Source organism: Mizuhopecten yessoensis, unplaced genomic scaffold, assembly GCF_002113885.1.
Source record: "Mizuhopecten yessoensis strain PY_sf001 unplaced genomic scaffold, ASM211388v2 scaffold716359, whole genome shotgun sequence".
Lineage (NCBI taxonomy): Eukaryota > Metazoa > Mollusca > Bivalvia > Pectinida > Pectinidae > Mizuhopecten > Mizuhopecten yessoensis.
Window position 1 is genome coordinate 1,746,468 of NW_018480077.1, and position 22,260 is coordinate 1,768,727.

General features: G+C 36.5%; 2 protein-coding genes across 3 annotated transcripts; one reads left to right on the forward strand and one right to left on the reverse strand.

Annotated features, from left to right (window-relative positions):
- Positions 1–694: 694 nt before the first annotated feature.
- On the reverse strand, positions 695–15,675 carry LOC110443755 (GPI mannosyltransferase 1-like). 2 transcript variants are annotated; one of them, XM_021488144.1, is made up of 6 exons: positions 15,565–15,675; positions 12,689–12,847; positions 11,919–12,454; positions 4,858–5,116; positions 4,277–4,378; positions 695–3,993 (listed from the first exon to the last, which is right to left on the reverse strand). In XM_021488144.1, exons 2-6 carry the CDS (start codon positions 12,842–12,844, stop codon positions 3,835–3,837), a joined length of 1,212 nt encoding a protein of 403 aa, XP_021343819.1. In that variant the 5' UTR covers positions 12,845–12,847; positions 15,565–15,675; the 3' UTR covers positions 695–3,834. The 2 variants fall into 2 exon arrangements, with proteins under 2 accessions (XP_021343819.1, XP_021343820.1); XM_021488145.1 differs by having other exon boundaries at positions 12,689–12,874.
- Positions 15,463–20,805, forward strand: LOC110443754 (protein asteroid homolog 1-like). The gene is made up of 2 exons (XM_021488143.1): positions 15,463–15,547; positions 17,070–20,805. Exon 2 carries the CDS (start codon positions 17,208–17,210, stop codon positions 19,347–19,349), a length of 2,142 nt encoding a protein of 713 aa, XP_021343818.1. The 5' UTR covers positions 15,463–15,547; positions 17,070–17,207; the 3' UTR covers positions 19,350–20,805.
- The last annotated feature ends 1,455 nt before the right edge of the window (positions 20,806–22,260 follow it).

Genomic DNA, 22,260 nt, shown 5'->3' on the forward strand with positions numbered 1-22,260 from the left:
CTTTGTATGATATCCATGTTGTGATGTGAAAGTTTCTCTAACCATTGAGCAAGTTGCTACTTGATAAGTATGAAGCATATCGAAAGGGCACAATGATTTTATACTGATTTGTTTTATTTCAGTTTAGTTTGTTGAAATGTTGAGCAGCAAGATCAATATTCAAGGACACACACACACACACACACATATATATATATATATATATATACATATGAGCTGTCCATAACCCATTGTACAGCCCCGATTAGAAATATAAGGGCACTAATATTTTGTAGAGTACTTACTTTTGATCACCGCTTTAATTCTGTCAGGTGTGCTATGATTAAGTAATTGCAGAAATATCCCCCCCCCCCCCCCCCCCCCCCCCATCATGTACCGAAATGTTTTGTTTTCTTTTTGGTTCATGCCAGGAATACCCCCATCCCTGGAACCATCTGTCATCGTTTCCTATTTTACCTACATCTTACAGCATCTAGGCGAAAGCTTTTGAAATAACGATAGACACATCTTTATTGGTGTTTACAGTCATATCCGCACGAGTAAAGAATAATTCATGAAACTTTTTTATTTGTTTCTCTCTTAATATTGGTTTGCATATAAAAAAAAAAGTTTCACCATCCGCAAAATCGACGACATCAATGAAGTTACAGCGCTTTCCCTTTTTTTACCGAAAAAGAACTAAACCCTATTCAGTGTCATTTTAGCAACAACATTTATTAGTTTAACACATAATTGACACATTTGTTTTCCATAAATAAAGTGTTCTTGTGTATTTTCAATTTAGTAAATATGTGCCCTTAATTCCTGAACAGAGCAATGTGCTATCAATATCTAATCAGAACTGTATATGATTACGAGAAGAACTTAAAATAAGCAAAAAGACACGGACAATAATGAAGTCATCACATTCATTCAAACAAAACATTACAATACTTGAATGAATACGTCCAGTCACTTCTTACATACAAGCTATGTATATGTGGTCACTTCAATATTATGTTTAATGACATAATGAGTAGACCTGTTTAGACATTTGTACAGTACTACTGTAAGACATAAATGTAAGTATTAGCGAAAAGTACCTGATTTAGTTACTCCGATTTCGCTCTCTGCACCCATGGAATATGTCATAGAAAAATTGAAGGCTCAGTGTGCGCCACCTTGTTGAGACAAAAAGACTAGTTCGATCCTATGATGTACATCAAAGTACATGTAATCTCGCGGTCGCGTAACAGTAAAAAATGACTGGCTTTGAAGTCGGGTGTCGCTCCGCTGTAATATTCAACGGACAGGTATCAGCCTAGCGATCGGTAATTTTGTTTTACCCGAGACCAATCAAATACTTATCTAACCGCGTGCCTTCGAATGTGACATATTCCAGAGGTGAAAAGGGCGTAAGTGAGCGTAACCCCTGGAGTATCGAGGATGGTCGGTGATTTACAGCAGGGAAAGATGTGAATCTCTACGTAACAACATTCAGTTCATTTACTGCACGTTGGTCGTTCAGCCTGACTATTGCCTGGTCTAATATGTCCAGTTCGGCGTATGTGCCACCATGACCTTTGATCTTCTTGACGGGCTCTTTCTTAGCTTCCATAACGTGTTTGCTGTCCACTGCCGTAAGTAGCTCGTCCGTCAGGTATTCATCGGGACGGGCAATAATGTCTCTAACCGTTTTTAGTAGCTTCTCTCTCATTGGTCCATTTTGTTTTAACCATTCGTTTTCATAGTTTTGCAACATTTTCGGTTTCCAGGCACTTTGCATGACGTTGATTTCAGGCATGAAATAATGCGGACAAACTTCAGTGTCCAAACATTTCTCAAGCTCCCGGAAGAACATGATGAGACATTCATGAGGAGAGGTTTCCCATAATGTCAGATCCAACTTTTCACTCAGCCAAAGCATAACGGTCTTCAAATGATACGTTGTCAAGCCCGCAAGCGGTTCTCCAATCTCTGACGTTCCGTAGTCTAAGTAGATACGTTTCATTTGCTTGATAACTAGAAACACAGATCTCTGAAAGGGCGAAAAATTGAGAACTATTTCCTGTTCCGATGTTGAAAATGTGTACTTCCACTCCATCAAATACGTTCCCGATCTGTTATGTGGATTATGCACAAGGTGACACCCATCTGTGACGACCTTCTCAATGATAATCGCCTCAGGCCATTTTCTTGATCTTGTTTTAAACGAAGCAGCTTGTTCTGGCCAAGGTATTCTAACCGAGGCTACTTTATCCATAAGTATGACGAATTCAAATGTTTGTCCATGGAGAGGCAGGCTCTTCTTCTCCGATTTGAAAGTTTTGTAAAGAGGTTGCAACAATGGTGAGGGATGTACAAGTAGCTCGCGCTCGCCTAGAATCGACCTGTTTGACGACACCACTGAGCCCCAGTAATGGAATGAAGATAAAAGTAACTTGCCGGAATCTGTGTGCTTGTGAAACCATTGCCGTTCCTCGAATTCGGATCCGAATTGACCGTCGTAGTGTTCTAAACGCAATACAACACTACCCAGCGGAAGCAAGTTATCAAGGGTATCGATTGAAAACCAAGCCACGACTGGACCTCGTTCACCTAATACTGGTATAATCATCCCTGCTATGGGTTTCTCAAACAAAACATCCACTTCAAAATTATAAGATCCGTTTGGTTGAAGTTCTGGCACATAAAGCTTGTTTCCAGTGCTACCCACAACGTTAATATCCGAGTAGCCCTCTTCGACACGCTCCTTGTAATACTGTAACATTTTATACAAATACCGTTCAATAGAAATGGTTCTATCAGAAGCATGTAGTATACTTTGCATATAGCGTTCAAGTACTTTTTGTATTTCATCTGTGCGTTTCGTTTCATGTTCCCCTGTCCTTGAATACACTATCTCCACAGTTTCTGTGGAAGGAAAGTCTACACTCCTTAACGCATATTCATCCTCTGTTGGACATTGATCGTTCATCGAAGAGTCTATTTCAGTATTTGTACACGAGGCCATCACGTCGATGATGTTACGCTTCCTAGGTATTAGGATGCTAATACCGAATACATGTACATGCGGATTCAGATGTAGTAAAAACCACGAACAGCGTCAGAAGGAAGCTAAGGTATTTCCTCTGCGTGCTCTCAGCGTCATTTTCCCAATATAACATTCCACATACGTTACACGCTGCCCCATACACATACACATGTATCAATGCCGTTCCGCTTAGAGTATAAACGTCATGCTCCACTACACAACAGCTACCTAACTACAGTATCAATGTCAGTGTTTTCCCTAGGGAAACTGGTAGCGTAAACGTTACATGCCATTCAGTATATAGCTACTACGTATATTGTCACTGGTATTATAATGATAACTCGAGTGGAGACGGCTTCGTACAATAACATCTGGTTTACCTCTGGAAATAATACCACACACTGATGACATATATACACATGCTACCGACTGTTGACGTGTATGCTTTACAGAATCAGGTTGTTGATTTCTGTCTTATAAGTATGACTGATTCATGAAGCAATATATAAATCCATTCAACTATGTGTATTTGAATATATTTCAAAGTCGTGTCGTCATGTACACATGTGTTTGGAACAGTAAAGGGTCATGCTATCTACATGGAGGCCAACATGTGTACACTATTTGACAATGATCCGGACGATAATTGTAACTCTATGCTAAACGTCATTCCTGATCAACATTTTCGCCATGCCATTTCAACCCTTAGAAAAATTACAATAAAATTTAAATGTGTTTAATGAGTAGCTACAATTGTTCGACTGTAATGATGATCGAAAACATTAATATTGTATATATATCCCAGTAAGCACGTGGGTCCATCATTGAGATTTTGTGTGAGGTTTAGCTATGTAGTTGTCCAGTACGACCTTCACTATATAGACGTTGATAAAAAAGAACACGAGTCCAGCTGACCAAACGTAGGTGAATGTATTGAATCCTTCGAACTCGAGGATGTACGCTGGAAGGAGCCACAGACCCTGGAATGTACCAAAACAAAATAGAAAAGTCGTTTCCTGACACAGAAACTTGTACCGCAAACATGTGTAATTATCATTTATAGCACACTCTTCCAATATTTTACAAACAAGGGACCACAGGGTTAGCATGTTCGATCTGCACATAATATTTAGTTGCATTGACAGAGAGACAGTTTACTTTTTGATTTGATTATACTCTGGTCGGATTTAGCAGAATTGTTTACTATAGTTACGTATTTTTTCCTAGAACGAATACAAAACAAAGCAGTGTATTCACACTTACCTGCCCTATGAACCAAAGTGTTATTACTGCTATTCCTTTCTTTACAGACATGCGTAGGTTTGGGAGGACGAGAGGCAGGAGGCAGAGGTACCATAGGAAGTACTGAAAAACAGAACGTACATTACTGACAATTAGCAGGAATACAGACACACAATAACATTCATCTGTCACGTTTACAATCATTACAATGAACATGTAACAATATTTTTTACCTGTGAAATGCTGGTTTTGTGATAACCTTTCCTGTAAGTTGCGAACTTATCTATGCACTTTAGAATTCGCTTTGTTCTTACTTGCGAGTGGTTATATCTTACCTTCAAAGTACAGATTTTTTTATAATAATACTAGTGAAATATAGACTTTGGTTTGTTTTACCTGTGAGGCCAGATTTTCTTGCATCATTATACCTGCAAGGTGCAGACTGTACATTCTTAACTAGAAAGTTCAGATTTCATAATAAAGTAATCTATGAAATACAACCTGTGCCGTGTTTTACCTGTGAAGACAGACTTTCTTCTTACCTGTCATAGCAGACTTTACTGAAATATCACCTGTGGGGTACAAGCTTATTTAATTCTTACCTGTGAGGTACAGACTTTGTTGTAGGCCACAAACACGAAGGTTATGAGGAACCAGCACAGGGGGAGGTCGTTGTATAATGTGATGGAGAATGTGACAATGAGGATGAGTTGTGGGATAAACACCAGCAGGCTAAGAATAGATGAGTGAGGGGATTCCGCTGTCAGATAGATCAGGTAAAAGTAGGGCGAGAAGTTGTGACGAATGTCCTTCCTACCAATATGGTACAGGTAAGTATTCTCGAGAAATGCCCAACCGTACCTGAAATTGGAAAACAATGTTTAATTATATGAAAGAATGTGATATCATAACGAAACACCAATCAGGCTTCTTACCAAGAGACTCGACTGTAAACCAGTTATTATCTATATATGATACTTTTGTAAATAACTTGGATCAAAATAATGAAATCAGATTTGTATTTTGCTATGTAAGTAAGGCGTTTGATAGAGTTTGGCATGAGGGTCTACTTTTTCAATTGGAATCGTATCGCATAAAAGGAAAAATGTTACAATTATCTTTCTGATAGAAAGCAGAGAGCATCAACAGAGGGTTTTTATTCAACCTAAAAGCATGTCAAAGACGGTGTACCCCAAGGCTCGGTCATTGGTCCATTTCTTTTCCTAATCTATATTATGACATAACAGGAATGTGTAACAAGTAAAATAAATCTTTTTGCAGATGATACTTCTCTCTATGAAGTTATAGACAACAATCAAAATGAAATTGTAGTGAAATTAAATAATGATCTAGGTTATATTAATGCATGGGCAAAGAAATGGGATATCAAATTTAATTCACTTAAAACTGAATATGTAATCTTCTCGAGGAAAGGGGAACAACATCATCCAGATATCTCATTTGGTAATGAAACTGTAATTAATAAACAAACTCATAAGCATCTTGGTTTAACTTTTAGTAGTGATGAAAATGAAAATATCATATTGACAATATTTATGAGCTAGCTTATAAAAGAATGAATATATTGAGAATGTTAAAACACAAACTGGACAGAAAAAGTCTTACAACAATATATACCTCTTTTATTAGACCAATACTTGAATATGAGGATGTAGTATGGGATAACTGTAGTAACCAAAATAAAAATATTCTTGAGTCAATCCAGCTAGAGACATTAAGAATTATTACAGGATTGCGTAGAGGGACCTTTCATTGTAAGCTTAATGCAGAAACTGGACTTGAATCACTTTGTTGTAGGCGAAAAAATCATAAATTAGTAATTATGTTCAAAATTTTAAATAATGAATTAATGAAATAAGTACCTAGAAGACATCATTGAACCATACCTTCACAGCAATATAAATGTAAGATACCAACTACGAAATAGCCGTATTTTCAATCCCCCTTTCTGTAGAACTGAGAATTATTTCAATAGTTATTTTCCCTCAATGTGTAGAGAATTTAACCTTCTATCTGCAGAAACTTTTAATGCTACTTCCCTTCAACAATTTAAAAATGTCATCAAGTCTGATAATATGAACAACACTGAAGAAATTGCTAGCACATTTAAATACTATGGGCCAAGAAAATTCGATATCATTATTTGTCAGCTGAGAAATCATGCTAGCAACCTAAATAGTGACTTATATATGGATCATGTGAATGACACACCAGCATGTAGATGTGGACATGAATATGAAAATGCATTTCATTTTATATTTGAATGCCCACTCTATAACAACATTAGAATGCAATTAGTAATAAAAAATCTCAATTTGGTATAACTGGTAATCATGATCATTTAAATCTAAAACTCTATTAAATGGGTGCGTAATATGCAGCGCTGATATCAACATATCCATTTTTCAAAGTATATCTGACTAAATTTGTCAAACTAATAGGCTTGATATGTAATCTCACTCACAGCAATACTTTACATTGAAAGTGATGCTATTGTTTAATGTGTCATGATCACTCTGCTAATAAGTATTGCTACTGGTGTATATCTATCCTCACAACATCTCCTATATGAATCCATATCATATTCTGAAATTTAACAAAATGTTTATTTCTTGGAAACTTATCCTATATATCCAGTGGATGGATGGCCAATGTGTTTATACACGGGGACTTTTGGGCCTTTATCCCTTGGATTTTACGCAAGATGGGTCGTCAATAAATATACATGATTTATTTAATTGTTAAATATCTAAAACATAAACAGAAAATGATTAAATAAAAGTTGTAAAATGTTCATCTCAGAAGCTAAATTGGAGTTATCTTACCTACACTGTTTAACTGGATTGTTATGACAGAATATATGTAATGTTTGTAAATAATTTTTGAAAGGACTTAAATAGGCCTAACCTAATGTCCAATCCAATTGACATATATATAAAATCAATAAAATCTGTTGAAATGTAATGAAATGAAAGTAAGTATACACAGCAATTTAATACAGCAACATTGGAATCGCACAAAGTAAGTATATATACCAATAGTGAAATCACAGAAAGTAAGTATATATACCAATACTGAAATCACACAAAGTAAGTATATATACCAATACTGGAATCGCACAAAGTAAGTATATACTGGAATCGCACAAAGTAAGTATATACTGGAATCGCACAAAGTAAGTATATACTGAAATCACACAAAGTAAGTATATACTGAAATCACACAAAGTAAGTATACACACCAATACTGAAATCACACAAAGTAAGTATATATATACCAATACTGGAAACATCAATAGATCACTGTCATTTTATGGAAAATCACTGCCTGGTAGCAGTGATCGCTAATGATCACTACAAGGCTCGTCCACCGCGGTCTGTTTTCCCCGGTCCCGTCTCTCCCCATGATGAAAACTTTCTGCACTCCTGTGCTGATGGGCTCTCCCAGCTCCATATGAGGTGTTTCACGTAATGACTAGTGCTCAAGACTGACCAAATGACATAAAATGTCCACACAGAGCACATAGATATAGTTCATACATGATTATCACCATAAAAGTAGTTACTTCCTCAGCTAAGAGTTTGACTAGTTTCCATCATCGACCTATGGTTACACTACTACAATATACGTACAATAGACTCACTACCTATAGCTATACTTACTGACAATAAAGGATAAACATACGTAAAGTGTTCTTACTACCTATTCATATACAATGACAATTACTGTAAGACATTATTACACAATTTATATCAATTTACTAAGTAGAGTATTTGTATAAAAATATGAAAGCACGACACACGCCGCCTTAAATATATGTAGGGTAATTTTACATGTACGGTTCACTCAACCGTGACTCGTACATTTGGGGCCTGTTCGTTTATGCGGACAACCGGTTTGTCTGTTATTAAATGTAACAATTTCAGGTATAAATCCTGGCGGACATGCACATGTTTATGCAGACCTTGCAAGACTTTGTCAATGCTCGCCTGAAACCAGCATCAGATTACTAGTTCAAACGAAATAGTCTAATTTTTTTATACGATTTTTATCTCAATTTACAGTCAGAATTTCAAACACCTATGCTCTATGCGTATTACCTATATTACCACGTAGATCGCGTCACGGACCATTAAATGGGAATTGTTTAATTAAAAAATGTATAATAACGGGCTTATAGGTATCGCTTTGATCTTATACAGATAAAAAAAAACCTACACACCGTATCCTGCGCGCAAATATATAAACAATGTGCACCCGATATACAGGTAGGGTCATATATATACAATTAACAGGTAAAAAAACAACAACTATGTACATGTCGCTAACTAACAATATTATAACAAATATAACAACTCACCACAATCTGTAGTTTGTGCTTGTTTTGAAAATTCGTACTAGCAATTTGGAATGGCTACTTGTGACTACTCATGCCGATCCATAGCTAAAAGCCGTAGACGGATGACCAAATAACAATCAAGTGGTCAGTAAAATAATAATCAAGTGGAACAATGTATCAGTAAGATTTGGTAAAACAGTAACAAAAATATATAAGTGACTGTGACATTCCTCTGATCAGTAAGTTGGATTGCCTGTGGCATTCCTCTGATCAGTAAGTTGGATTGCCTGTGTAACAGCAATTGCAGTGAATCCTTCCCAGTGACAAGCCTCTCTCTCATTTAACTTCTAAGCTATCTTTTCCCCTTCCAAAACAAAAATACTAGTTGTACCGTTACCCCTGTCTGTTTCGTAAGATTTGACCAGAAATGTACTTTTGACCGAAGGGCTGCTCTCTATTGATACCTTTTATCTTAAACGTTTTAAGGTGGTTCAATTCCTTATCATTAATTACCTTATTTATAGCCCATTTTGTAACAATATGTCACAGAAAAATAGAATGCTCGGTGTGCACAGCCTTGTGGGCGAGACGAGAAGACTAGTTTGATCCTTTGATGTATACCAAATGCGTAACGGTAAAATTGACTGGCTTTGAAGTCGGGTGTTGTTCCTCTGAAATCTTCAAAGGACATTTATTTTAACCTGAGACCAATCACATAAGAAGCCGCGTGCCTTTAAGTTTGCTATGACATATTCCAGGGGTACAGAGAGCGCAAGTGCCTTCAGGTTTGCTATGACATATTCCAGGGGTACAGAGAGCGCAAGTGCCTTCAGGTTTGCTATGACATATTCCAGGGGTACAGAGAGCGCAAGTGCCTTCAGGTTTGCTATGACATATTCCAGGGGTACAGAGAGCGCAAGTGCCTTCAGGTTTGCTATGACATATTCCAGGGGTACAGAGAGCGCAAGTGCCTTCAGGTTTGCTATGACATATTCCAGGGGTACAGAGAGCGCAAGTGCCTTCAGGTTTGCTATGATATATTCCAGGGGTACAGAGAGCGCAAGTGAGCATCGAGGATTGTCTAGTGCAGACCGATCAGTGCTAGGAGGCCTACGGTCCGTACAGTACCAAACATGAAAGTACCTTTTTCTTACTTACCAGTGACCATACAGACCGATTAGTGACAGGAAGCATACTGTCAATACAGACCAAACATGATAATACCTTTACTTACTTACCAGTGACCACACAAACCGATTAGTGACAGGAGGCATACTGTTATACAGAACCAAACATGATAATATCTTTATATACTTTCCAGTGACCATACAGACTGATTAGTGACAGGAGGCCTACTGTTATACAGAACCAAACATGATAATATCTTTACTTACTTACCAGGATAATACCTTTACTTACTTACCAGTGACCACACAAACCGATTAGTGACAGGAGGCATACTGTTATACAAAACCAAACATGATAATACCTTTACTTACTTACCAGTGACCACACAAACCGATTAGTGACAGGAGGCATACTGTTATACAGAACCAGACATGATAATACATTTACTTACTTACCAGTGACCATACAGACCGATTAGTGACAGGAGGCCTACTGTTATACAGAACCAAACATGATAATATCTTTATATACTTACCAGTGACCATACAGACTGATTAGTGACAGGAGGCCTACTGTTATACAGAACCAACCATGATAATACCTTTACTTACTTACCAGTGATAATACAGACCGATTAGTGACAGGAGGCATACTGTCAATACAGAACCAAACATGATAATACATTTACTTACTTACCAGTGACCATACAGACCGATTAGTGACAGGAGGCATGCTGTTATACAGAACCAAACATGATAATATCTTTACTTACTTACCAGTGACCATCCAGACCGATTAGTGACAGGAGGCCTACTGTTATACAGAACCAAACATGATAATACCTTACTTACTTACCAGTGACCATACAGACCGATTAGTGTAAGAAGGCATACTGTTATACAGAACCAAACATGATAATATCTTTACTTACTTACCAGTGACCATCCAGACCGATTAGTGACAGGAGGCATACTGTTATACAAAACCAAATATGATAATACCTTTACTTACTTACCAGTGACCATACAGATCGATTAGTGACAGGAGGCATACTGTTATACAAAACCAACCATGATAATACCTTTACTTACTTACCAGTGACCATACAGATCGATTAGTGACAGGAGGCATACTGTTATACAAAACCAAACATGATAATACCTTTACTTACTTACCAGTGACCATACAGATCGATTAGTGACAGGAGGCATACTGTTATACAAAACCAACCATGATAATACCTTTACTTACTTACCAGTGATAATGCAGACCGATTAGTGACAGGAGGCCTACTGTTATACAGAACCAACCATGATAATACCTTTACTTACTTACCAGTGACCATACAGACCGATTAGAGACAGGAGGCCTACTGTTATAGAGAACCAAACATGATAATACCGTTACTTACTTACCAGTGACCATACAGACCGATTAGTGACAGGATGCCTACTGTTATACAGAACCAAACATGATAATATCTTTACTTACTTACCAGTGACCATACAGACCGATTAGTGTAAGAAGGCATACTGTTATACAGAACCAAACATGATAATACCTTTACTTACTTACCCGTGACCATACAGACCGATTAGTGACAGGAGGCCTACTGTTATACGTAACCAAACATGATGATACCTTTACTTACTTACCAGTGACCATACAGACCGATTAGTGACAGGAGGCCTACTGTTATACATAACCAAACATGATGATACCTTTACTTACTTACCAGTGACCATACAGACCGATTAGTGACAGGAGGCCTACTGTCAATACAGAACCAAACATGATAGTTACAGTCCGATCTTTGCCGTGTTCTTGATAGCCACAGTTATCTCTTTTGACAAGTAGCACGGCTCATTATATGCACATTTTACTCATTATTAATTTGAAATTAACTAATACTCGTCTGATCTCTATAATGTAATGTTTTATGCTTCTCCACTTTTGTTTCCACTTTAGTTTAGATAAGTATCATCACCAATGAGTCCTAGAAAGACGAAACAGCTGTATGATGCAGTGTAATTCATTCTTGACAAACTGTATCTTAACATTCATCTTCCTACGAACAGTTACCAACCTATATAGTGATAGCACAGACCGAGTACAGACCGGTCAGTGCCAGTAACATGATTATACGTATAGTAGCAGTACCTATCGAGTACTTACCAGTGATAGCACAGACCGGTCATTGTAAGGAGAATCACTGTCACTACAGCACCGAACATGAGACGTCTCCCTGTTGGCCACATATAAGCAATACACTGTTCAAGTCTGTGTCCTTTTCTACCCAGTTTCTCTAAATTTTCCTCGTTCAACATGAAATAAATTGGCATTGCGTAGGTTATAGAGTAAATCTTGAAGTGGACGGAGAGGGCATAGGAAATGGCTGCAAGGATATATCTCCGACCTTGGAGCAATCTCAGTGTCAAAAGCACCAAAAATGTCATGACAGAATCGGCGCTCCCTCGACAGGACACCGCGGCAGCGAGAGGGTTTAGTAGCCAGAAACATGCGCAAACATTACTCAATTTCTCATTGAACCCCTGTGACCTCAGTAAAGAATAGATCAAGTAACCCGTCATCACATCAAAGAAGACAAAGAGGAGCTTTCCGAACATCTGCGTTAGGACGACATTGGGCTGCAGCATCCATGCCAGAAGCGGTGTGTAGCGGTACGTCGGGCGGTGAAACGGAGACATGTTCTGTGGTGGGAAATGATGTGTATCAATTAGCGACATAATGTCTAGCTAGGTTTATATTCAATTACTTAGTTTACAACATTAGTAAAGGAACTTCTTTTTGCTTTCAGAACACCGAGTTTCTCTTCGTGTTGTAAAGATAAAAGGAACGCGCCAATAAAGACAAATAACGTTGAACGTTCCAGTCTTTAAATAATACATACATAACTTCATACTGTGTATATGAAGGTTGTTTACCTGGTGCAACAGTCGTGCGGCGTCACTAACGACGTAGTAATCCACATCGGTAAACTTGACGGCCATCGTTTTATCCTGCCACTCACCATACCATAGAAGGGCGACTCGACTAAGTACAGACAGTGCTAGAGAGCCCCAAATACTCTTCACCTCCATTTTCTGCAAAACAGTCAAATCATGTCCGATCTTAAATGAAACGTAGAAAAAGAGAAACACATCATGAACTCGAACACCAAATAAACGAAACCAGGAAGGGAAGGCGTTTCCTGGTCACATTTAAGGCACCATCCGTGTAATTCTCGTCAAACTTGAACAACACAGTGAAGACATGTTTAAAAATTTTGGCAATTTGAAGGAAGTTTCCTCGTTAAGAAGGCCATGGAACATGCGAATCTGATTAATTAGTCAGTACGACGCATATCTCGAAAAAGTACCATACTAAAAGCAGGCTCTGTAGTAGCGAATCAATTTGGGGTGTGCTAAATAAAGCGTAGAGGCTGTTACGTTACTACAGAGGAAAGGGAATTTCATGAACGTTAAATATAATTCTGAAGACAACTGGTATTGCTATAGCTACGTGTACATGTCGTGATATATTAAACTGAAGAAGAGGAGTTTTTAGTACCTCTAATTACAGTTTTGGGAGTAAACCAGATGCTAAAGGCTCTTCAAATTCTGTTTATTATTCAGAATCCAATAGACTGTATATTTCAATGTAGAAATGAGAAAAAAACAGGGATGTATATGATTAATTTCAGAACAGGTTGTAGATCACAGTTAATTTTCATTGGAATACCGCTCTAGTCGTGAACATTCTTCCATCAATTTCAATAAATGTGTACAGGTAATATGATATTGCGAAAAATTATCGCCTTTGTGCACTTTTCGTCAAAGTTTTAAGACGCAATTAAGCATGAGGAATGGTTATGTATGCTATCTAGAGATATTTAAAGTTTTGACAGATATCAATTAAGAAAAGAAAATGCAGGACATCAATAGTTCTATACCTTTTATTTCACCCACCCCCTCCCTCCCCAATCCGTATTAGATTGATGTCATTCTTTAAAAATAATTACAACGTGAACAATTTGTTGCAAAGAAACATGTGTCTTGCATATCTTCACATGTCCAACAATAGTCATAACAAGTAAGTTTCATCGGAATCCGCGGTTGCAGAGTAAACAGTGGGCGCCCTTTTGGTCAATCTGAGGCCGCGGTAGCCATCTTGGATGTACAACTGCAAATAAATCTAAACAAACGCCCCAATATTTATGCGACGTTTCACCGGAATCCGAGTTTCCATTTTCGATTTCGAGAAAACAGTGGAACACAAGATTAAAAGAAGCAGAAGAAAATGAAACGAGATAAAAATCATTTTAATTATGTCTTTAATAATTATGTCTGCAATAAATCGATTCGTTGTCATTAATTTAGGTTCAATATCTCTAAAATTCCTGTTAAATAAACAATAATCTTGGCATTACCTTTTCAACATAAAATCAAGTATTCTAAGAAATACCAGTTCGCGTTGACTTTGCGTTATTATATTCACCATGTGCATTAGTTTTGACATTTTATAGTATTCGTTTCGCTCTTACTACAAATACCCAGGCTACACATCTGTTATCTTGGCTGATATTCCAATCCCTTCGACACGATGTAAACGTTTAAGCCCGATGACAATTTTGTCATGGGGGAAGGGGGCGTTAGGGATATTTTATGTATCCGTGGTAATATTTTAGATCGTTTGGGTTTTGTCTCCAGATGTTGAGATGCTTAAATTGTTCAAAGCCCAAATGTTCAAGTCGAAAGGCTAAGCTAATTTATTGTATTTGTTTTTAAATATTATATATTATGTTATTTTTACAAAGCTGTTCAGTTATAATATTATTTGTCATAGCATATTCAGGGGCGTTTCTAGGATATTTGAAAGTGGGTGCGTAGAATCAAATCTTTCGCCGAGCGGAGCGAGTCAAAAAAAAAATGGACCTTTATTTTGCTAAAAAACATAAAATAATTGTGAAGTGAAATGCACTAATATAACGGTTCCTGACTTTGAGCATATATATTTTATAGTTAAAGTGTCAGGGTGTTTATGTGTTTAATTAATGAACATGGTAAATTGCCATATTCAATACAATTTTAGCAGATTACGATAGTTTTTTGTTGTTGTTTTTTTTTTTTTAAAAAAGGGGGGGGGGGGGGGGGGGCGTACGCCCATAACGCCCTCACCTGGACCCGCCCCTGATATTCCGGAGCTCGAAAAAAAGTTGTTTCAACGTATAAAGTGCTTGCTAATCAGATCAGCCTGGTAATGGTGAACTATATAACAAGAGTGACATTTTGGAAAAAATAATTAACGACGGATATATATATATTGAACCATTATATACGCGCATTCGTTGATTATTTCTAAAATAGACTTATACTGCAAAAATCCACGTTTCAAGTTCAGTAGCACGCAATCGGATACGTTATTTATATCTCACGTGGTGAGAATTACCAAAATGACGTAACGCTTCCTTTGGCGATCCCCATCCGCATCCAAAATCCCACAATATAACATGAATAAGGTCATATATTGGAGTTGTCCTGAATTCACATGTTATAATAAAATATTCCCTTGAATGTTTTAAAGATCTATATGATATCAATTTGAATCACTTGGATATAAACATAATTTTTAGTAGACGAAAGGAAAACATTGCGTGCCCATAACAGTTGCTAACGGCATTACTATACGACACACGACAGTCTACACCACGTGACTGTTTATAGCAAGGGGAATCCCGGAAGGTGTTCGGAAGGAATTCATCGCCGTGTCTGCTTATTGATTTGGAACTCTGCGTGTTCATAATGGTATTTAGCATACTAACCCGGTGTTTCCAATCGATGCTTTTGTATGGGGATATCGTATCTGTTTCTAAGTTATCGTTATTCTGATTCACATGTTAGGCCTACTTGCGATTTCACGTGGATGGCAGGAAACTAAATTATCATTCTAATAATTAAATCGGTTACAAAACCGGATAGCATTTGTAAGGAAATCGAAAGTAGGCCTCGTCATAATAGCAGAGACGTATATACTAGGCCTATACGTCTCTGATAATAGTAAACTTAAAATAATCTCGTCGCATTGAATATCCATGTGATTCTGTTTAATATTCATGTGATTCTGTAAAGGGTTGAAGACAATCATTAACAGGTTGGGCACAACGGCGCATATGGGTAATAATCCTGCATTTGGGTAACACCTTTGTATGTTATGGTTGAATGCACTTCGAATCTTCTTTCACTATCCTATATAAAAAAATCAAAATTTTGTACTTCACTTACGTTATTGAAAATTGCCATATCTATTGGTTATTACAAACAACTTTTGGTTGAACAGTTTTCGGTTTTGAAAGTATTTCACGACCTTTGAAGTCTTAGAAAAGTCGGGACATCAAAACTCACGAAAATGTCAAAACACGAAAAAAAGTTCAAACAAAAGTTTATAATAACCATATAAATAGCGATTTTAAATAAAGATAGTGAAGTACAAAAGTTTGATTTTTTAATTTGGGATAGTGAAAGTAGATTCGAAGTGCATTCAACCATAACATACAAAGATGTTACCCAAATGCAGGATTATTACCCATATGCGCCGTTGTGCCCAATCTGCTTAACTGATATTCATCTTTCATTTTCATATTTTCAAATGTATTGAATTTGACACACTGGATATTTAATTTCGTTTTTGCTTCCAAATATGTGAATTTTTAACAAATACATTTCTGTAAATGTCTTTAATGTGCTGCAAAATATGTTTTCTATGACACATCTCTAATAAATGACTTGATTAAATAAATATTCAATAATATAGTGCCAATGATAACATTAAGTCAGTACCTGACAATTGTCAGTCTGACACACACATTTTTTAAATTGCCAGTATATGGTTGCTGTAGAATTCACCATGTCTTGAAAAGAGCTTGCATGAAATATGACAATTTGTACTCACATTATCTCAAATATGATTTTATGTGTAAAGAAATATTATACATGTATAGGTATTAGGGATATCTAACAACTGAGGATGATTGAGATTTATTAAATTTGATATAGTGAGCCTATTCTCAAGTATAAATATATTTTTTTAGGGAGTATAGTTATAATTGAAAATTTACTCTTGAGAATGAAATATATATTGTCTCTTTTAATTATCCTGAAATAATAATAATTTGTTACTTATGTATTTTTAACATGAAACCTAGTTTCTTCTTGCACTGGATGTCTGGTGTCAAGGCCACAGGAAACTTTGGCTGGGAAAACTTAGGAACATATACTGCCATTTCTTTTTACAAAATATCTGACTCAATATCTTGTTTTATATCCACAGATCTGTCACAACAGATGATTGGAATAAAAAATGGAAAACGTGACGATTTGTTTCTGAAGTCCCTGATAGGGTATATTACAACACTGTTTTGAGGAGCTGTTGGGTAACACAAATGTGAGGAACTGTTGAGACACAAACATGGGTATTCCTGGCCTCACCACTTTTATTGACAACAATCTCCATTTGTTGGAAAGGTTTGAACTTCATGACACAAAATTGATCATTGATGGAAACAATCTGTACCACCTACTGTTCTACGATCACCGAGTCGACTACATACATGGAGGGGATTACGACAAATTTGCCAACCACACTAGCCGATTTTTTCTCATGCTGAAAGAATGTAACATTCAGCCTTATGTCATCTTTGATGGGGGATATGACATCGACGAGAAAAAACTAAAAACGGCTTTAGAGAGATCACGGCAGCGATGTCATCTGGCTGGGTTTATTTCACATGGAGGAAAGGGCAAGATCATGCCAATCTTAGCCTACGAAGCGTTCCGTCGTACACTTTTGGACCTTGAGGTACCACACTGTGTTTGTGATTTTGAAGCAGATGATCAAATAGCTGTATTAGCCAATGAGTTGAATGCACCTGTTCTGAGCTATGACAGTGACTTTTACGTGTTTGATTTAAAGGCTGGATATATCCCTTTTGACGGTGTAAATTTCATTGCAGCAGAGTCTGAGGATAAACACTATAAATATTTGCCTTGTTGCATTTACTTTGCAGGGAACCTTACAAAACACTTCCCTGAACTAGGGAAGTCTGTTCTGCCATTTATTGCCACCATGTTAGGCAATGACTTTGTGGAACATTGGGTATTTCAGGACTTCTTTCAAAAGTTGACTTTACCAAAGAAAGGTAACAACAAATTTGACATTCCAATCGGTCATACAAAGATGAGGTCACTGTTCCATTGGTTAGAAAGTGTGGAAACACTCGAAAGTGGAATAGAAAAAGTTTTGTCTTGCTTCAAAGAGGAAAGGCGTGTGAAAGTTAAAGAAATAATGAAAATGTCTCTCAAAGCATATTCAAACACTGAACAATATTCTAGAGTGAATTTACGATTGCTGCTTGAAGGATCTTTGAAGGTAGTTGAAGATCAGTGTCGTAAATGTGAATCTATACTACCAGTCTGGTTTCGCTGCTCATTTTGGAAGGGAGAGATTGCACAGTTCTGTCAAAATGTTGTGATGCTACACAGTGTCATTCTTGGCTGTCAGGTGGAAGACATGAAAGCTCTGTCCAGCACAAACTGTTGTCTTGGCATTCGAAAAGTGATATACGGCATACTGACCTCTAGAAATGATCGAGGTCAAGGGATAACATTTGATGCCTCCGTCAAAGATTCTGCGATTCCAGGTTGTGTTACAGAGTATGCGAGAAAAATAAAACAAATCCAAAGGTTGAAAGTACAACCAACATTTCAGCTACCAGCTTTTGATGTAATACCAGGCCTGGCAGATATTCCTGGTATGGAGAGGAGTGAAAGGAGGTCTCTTCTCTTTGCTGCACTTGAGGTTTCTGGTTCAAAACATTTGGAATTTCCAGAAGAAATGCAACTGACAGTGGCGTTGCTGATTTATTGGATCCGAGAGTCTGATCCTGGTGTAACTGTCAATCAGGTTAGGGCTATGATCACATGTATCATTGCCATGGAAACATGCAGGATCCAGGAGCAGACAACTCTCTCACAACCCGGTTCAGAGACAAGTGAACTTGAACGAATTATCAATAGATCTTCATCTGGACAAGTGGAAAAATTTCTCCAAAATTTGCGGAAGTATTTCAACAAGTTGGAACACTCAAGGAAGCATCCAGTTGATGTGAAGGTCATTCATGGGTTCTCTCAGTTCCAGGCCTGTTTTCTATACACAATGATATTAAACCAAGTTCTCCAGCAGCCTTTCCAAAGCCCAAACCCTGCCTCAATGTTCAATGGTTCATTTCTGTACAGTTTCACTAAAAGTCTGGACAGCAGACCTAACATCGACCTGTACATCCCAGAACTGTTTGTAAAGCACTCACCCATGCTGGACTACTACAGCCGTTTGTACCAGGCAATAACAGATGAGGTGGGAGAGTCACATCTTTATTGTTCTTCTGTGAAGGCAGAAAAAAAGCAGAGAAGAGATAGAAAGAAAACTGCACACAAAGCAGATGAATCGACTGATGATTTAGTTGTGAATGAGGATAGTGATCCTAAAATGGAAGTTGAGCTTGCCTGTAATGTATCAAACCGTTTTAGTGCCTTTGATCTCGTAGATAATTAAATAATTCATACTGTACTACCACTGTCTGTGTAAGGTGCTTCTGACAATACTTATGGTGTGATTGTTTAATATTGCACAGACAAATCTTTTTCTGTAGCTTTTTTTGTAAACATGTATTTCCATTTGAAGATATATAGATTTTTTTTATAAATAATCAAAAAGAAAAAAACGAATGAAATGTAGATCAAATATTCTTTTGATTTGAAATGATTCAACACTGTAAACAGAGATAACTTTGTGCTGTTCCCACTTGAAGTATTGAGATCAATGAAAGTAAATTAAATGAGTTATCTCCCTTTAAAGTGTTAAATTCCTGATTCAGTCGAGCGTTTTTTGACATTAATTGTTCTATAGCAACTTAAAAGTTCTACATTTACACAGCTTAAATTAGATCAAATCACCTCAAACAGAAGTGTGATGTGATCACAAAAATAGGGTTCACACAGACAGTTGCTTGTTGTACGTCTATTGTTGTATTTGCTCAATGGTACATTGTATTAAACAATTTTGATCGATTTCGAATCATGCACTGCTTCCTCCTCTAAATTTTGTTATGAATCTTGTGCATACATGCCAGAAATCACGGCGTAAGGCAACATCTCACGAATTTCCACCTCCGATAAAGTCTCACGACGTGGGACATGAATTTACGGAAAGTCCTCAAACCCTCACGTTTTTTAATGATCGATCGGTGAACCATTTTCCTGTTGTTGTTTACTCGAAGTCTTACGATATTCCACAATGTTTCCAGCGATAAAACTTCTATTTACGAATCCTTCATGAAGGATTCGTAAATAAAAGTTTTAAATAGGGAACAATCCAGTGCAAATCGATTCATTACCATAAATCTAAATTTGAAATACTTTTTAAAAAGATTGTTTCTATAGATTTTAGCTTTTTGATTTATCGATTTTAACTTTTTTATGATGTCTGCTTACCCCCCTTGAATTTTGAGTTTTGATTGACAAAAGTTATTTTTAAAGGGACAATTCTGTAGAGAGTCAAAAAGAAATTCTTAACTTATCCTGAAAAGTCTTAACATATCATGGAAATCTGAATTAATAAGCAATGAAACTCAATTGTTAAAAGGTTCTCTATGCTAGGCTTCAATAAATATCTTACACAATTTTCTTTCATATTCAGTTTCTATTAGCTGATCATAAGTCTAATTCAAGTGTCTCACAATTTTCTTTTAGCCAATCGAAATATTGTAACCCAGTACAAGCAAAGGCAAGATTGAATGACTATTCTGATAACTGGTGATAAATGCTAATAATAGTTTAAGCAGGGTAAATCTTGGAATTTGAGAGCAGTGGGCCATTTTCAGCAATTTTTAGTCAATGTCAAAATTAAAAGGGGCCATTCTATGTGAAATTAAAAGAAAATTGGAAGATGGAAAAGGTCAGTTTCAGTTAAGGTAATAGGATTGTGTCACCATTTCTCAGTAGAATTTCTTGAAATTTTGTAGTTATATTGCTTTGAATAAAAGAAAATTTTCTGCCACTAAAAAAATATAGGTTGTGACAATTTTAAGGATTTTTAATGGAAATTTATGTAAAAAGGAGTGAATTTTGAAAAAAAAATGAAAGACATTTATTTCCAAAATAATGTCAATAAAACTTATACTGACATAGATTAGTATTGCATTAATGTATATCAATTTAATAAATGGTGAAATTGTGTAAAATTAATTATCTATAAACGATTAAAACTTGACATTTTATAATAAAACCATATAAACATAGTAATTGCAGGTAAGAGATATCTTTCTTGAAAAACTTCACAGTAGTGAAATAGGTAGCCGGTTTCCTGAAGTACAGAATAATGGACACATGTGACTCATTGATAAAAAAAAACTGAATTAATGCCTGGATTGGTTTGAAATACTTTAATATTGAGAGAACACACTATTCTGTCAATAATAAACATACAATTTTCATTAGTTAAATATTAAACATTAGAATATGCGGAAATTGTGATACTGTCTCCCTAAATTGGATTTTCAACTAGGGATGTACTTCATATTTCCGTTTATCAATACACTCCTATAACCTTAAGAAGGGTTATTAATTAATAGGCCCATGGCTCCCCTCCAGGATTATCCCTGTTACCCGGTAAGTGGGAAATGTGAGTGTGAATTTAAACCTATCCAGTGTATAGGTACTGTTGATTAATATGTCCATGCATCATAACTGTTTGGAATTTTTCTGTTGTATTGGAAGATATACCTGGTGTCTTGATCATAAACAACTCATGAGTGGAGAGAAAAAATAATTATTTTTCACAAGTGTGTAGCAGGTGTGGAAATTATAAAACATTCAACCATTGAATGAAATATAACTGTTTATTGATGTGTATTGTGACATCGCAATAAAACATCTGTACATCAGTGAACTCACAATTGATAATGCTAACCAATAGTTATTTTCCATGCTAAGCCATGCTCCCTTATTGACTGGTGTAGTGTGAAAATGACGAAAACTGTGGTCACAGAAGAAAAAGATTGACTTTATTTTCACTTTGAAAACAATATGAAATGTTTCGATGATTAAAATGTAATAAAAACATATACACAGAGGTTCGCCAATGAGTGGTGGTTGAATATTATGTTTATGTAATCCGAGTTACATATTTTCAAAAAAGTTTTGCCGAGTGTCTTTTTAAACTTTGAAAATTTACAAGCGAGACTTTGGGTGTTTTTTTTTCCCCATAATGTTCATATCATATCTTGAGAAACCATCAATACTTCAATATAAAAACACAATTCCTGTTTTGGATTGGGGAAACAATAACCATATGAGTCAAGATCTCACAATGAAATGTGTATTGTTACGCGACATCATAATTAAATGACTGGCCAATAAAATCAAGTCCATGTTTTTACCCACATGTGAGTAATGTGAAGTGTTTC

Bases quoted from the DNA above. Each gene is read 5' to 3' on its own strand.
- LOC110443755 (XM_021488144.1), bottom strand. From the start codon at position 12,844: ATGGAGGTGAAGAGTATTTGGGGCTCTCTAGCACTGTCTGTACTTAGT. The intron at 5,117-11,918 runs GTAAGTACTCGA...TTCCAATTTCAG, and splicing joins ACCGGTCTGTGCTATCACTG to GTACGGTTGGGCATTTCTCG. The intron at 3,994-4,276 runs GTAAGTGTGAAT...GGTACATTCCAG, and splicing joins CACTTTGGTTCATAGGGCAG to GGTCTGTGGCTCCTTCCAGC.
- LOC110443754 (XM_021488143.1), top strand. From the start codon at position 17,208: ATGGGTATTCCTGGCCTCACCACTTTTATTGACAACAATCTCCATTTG.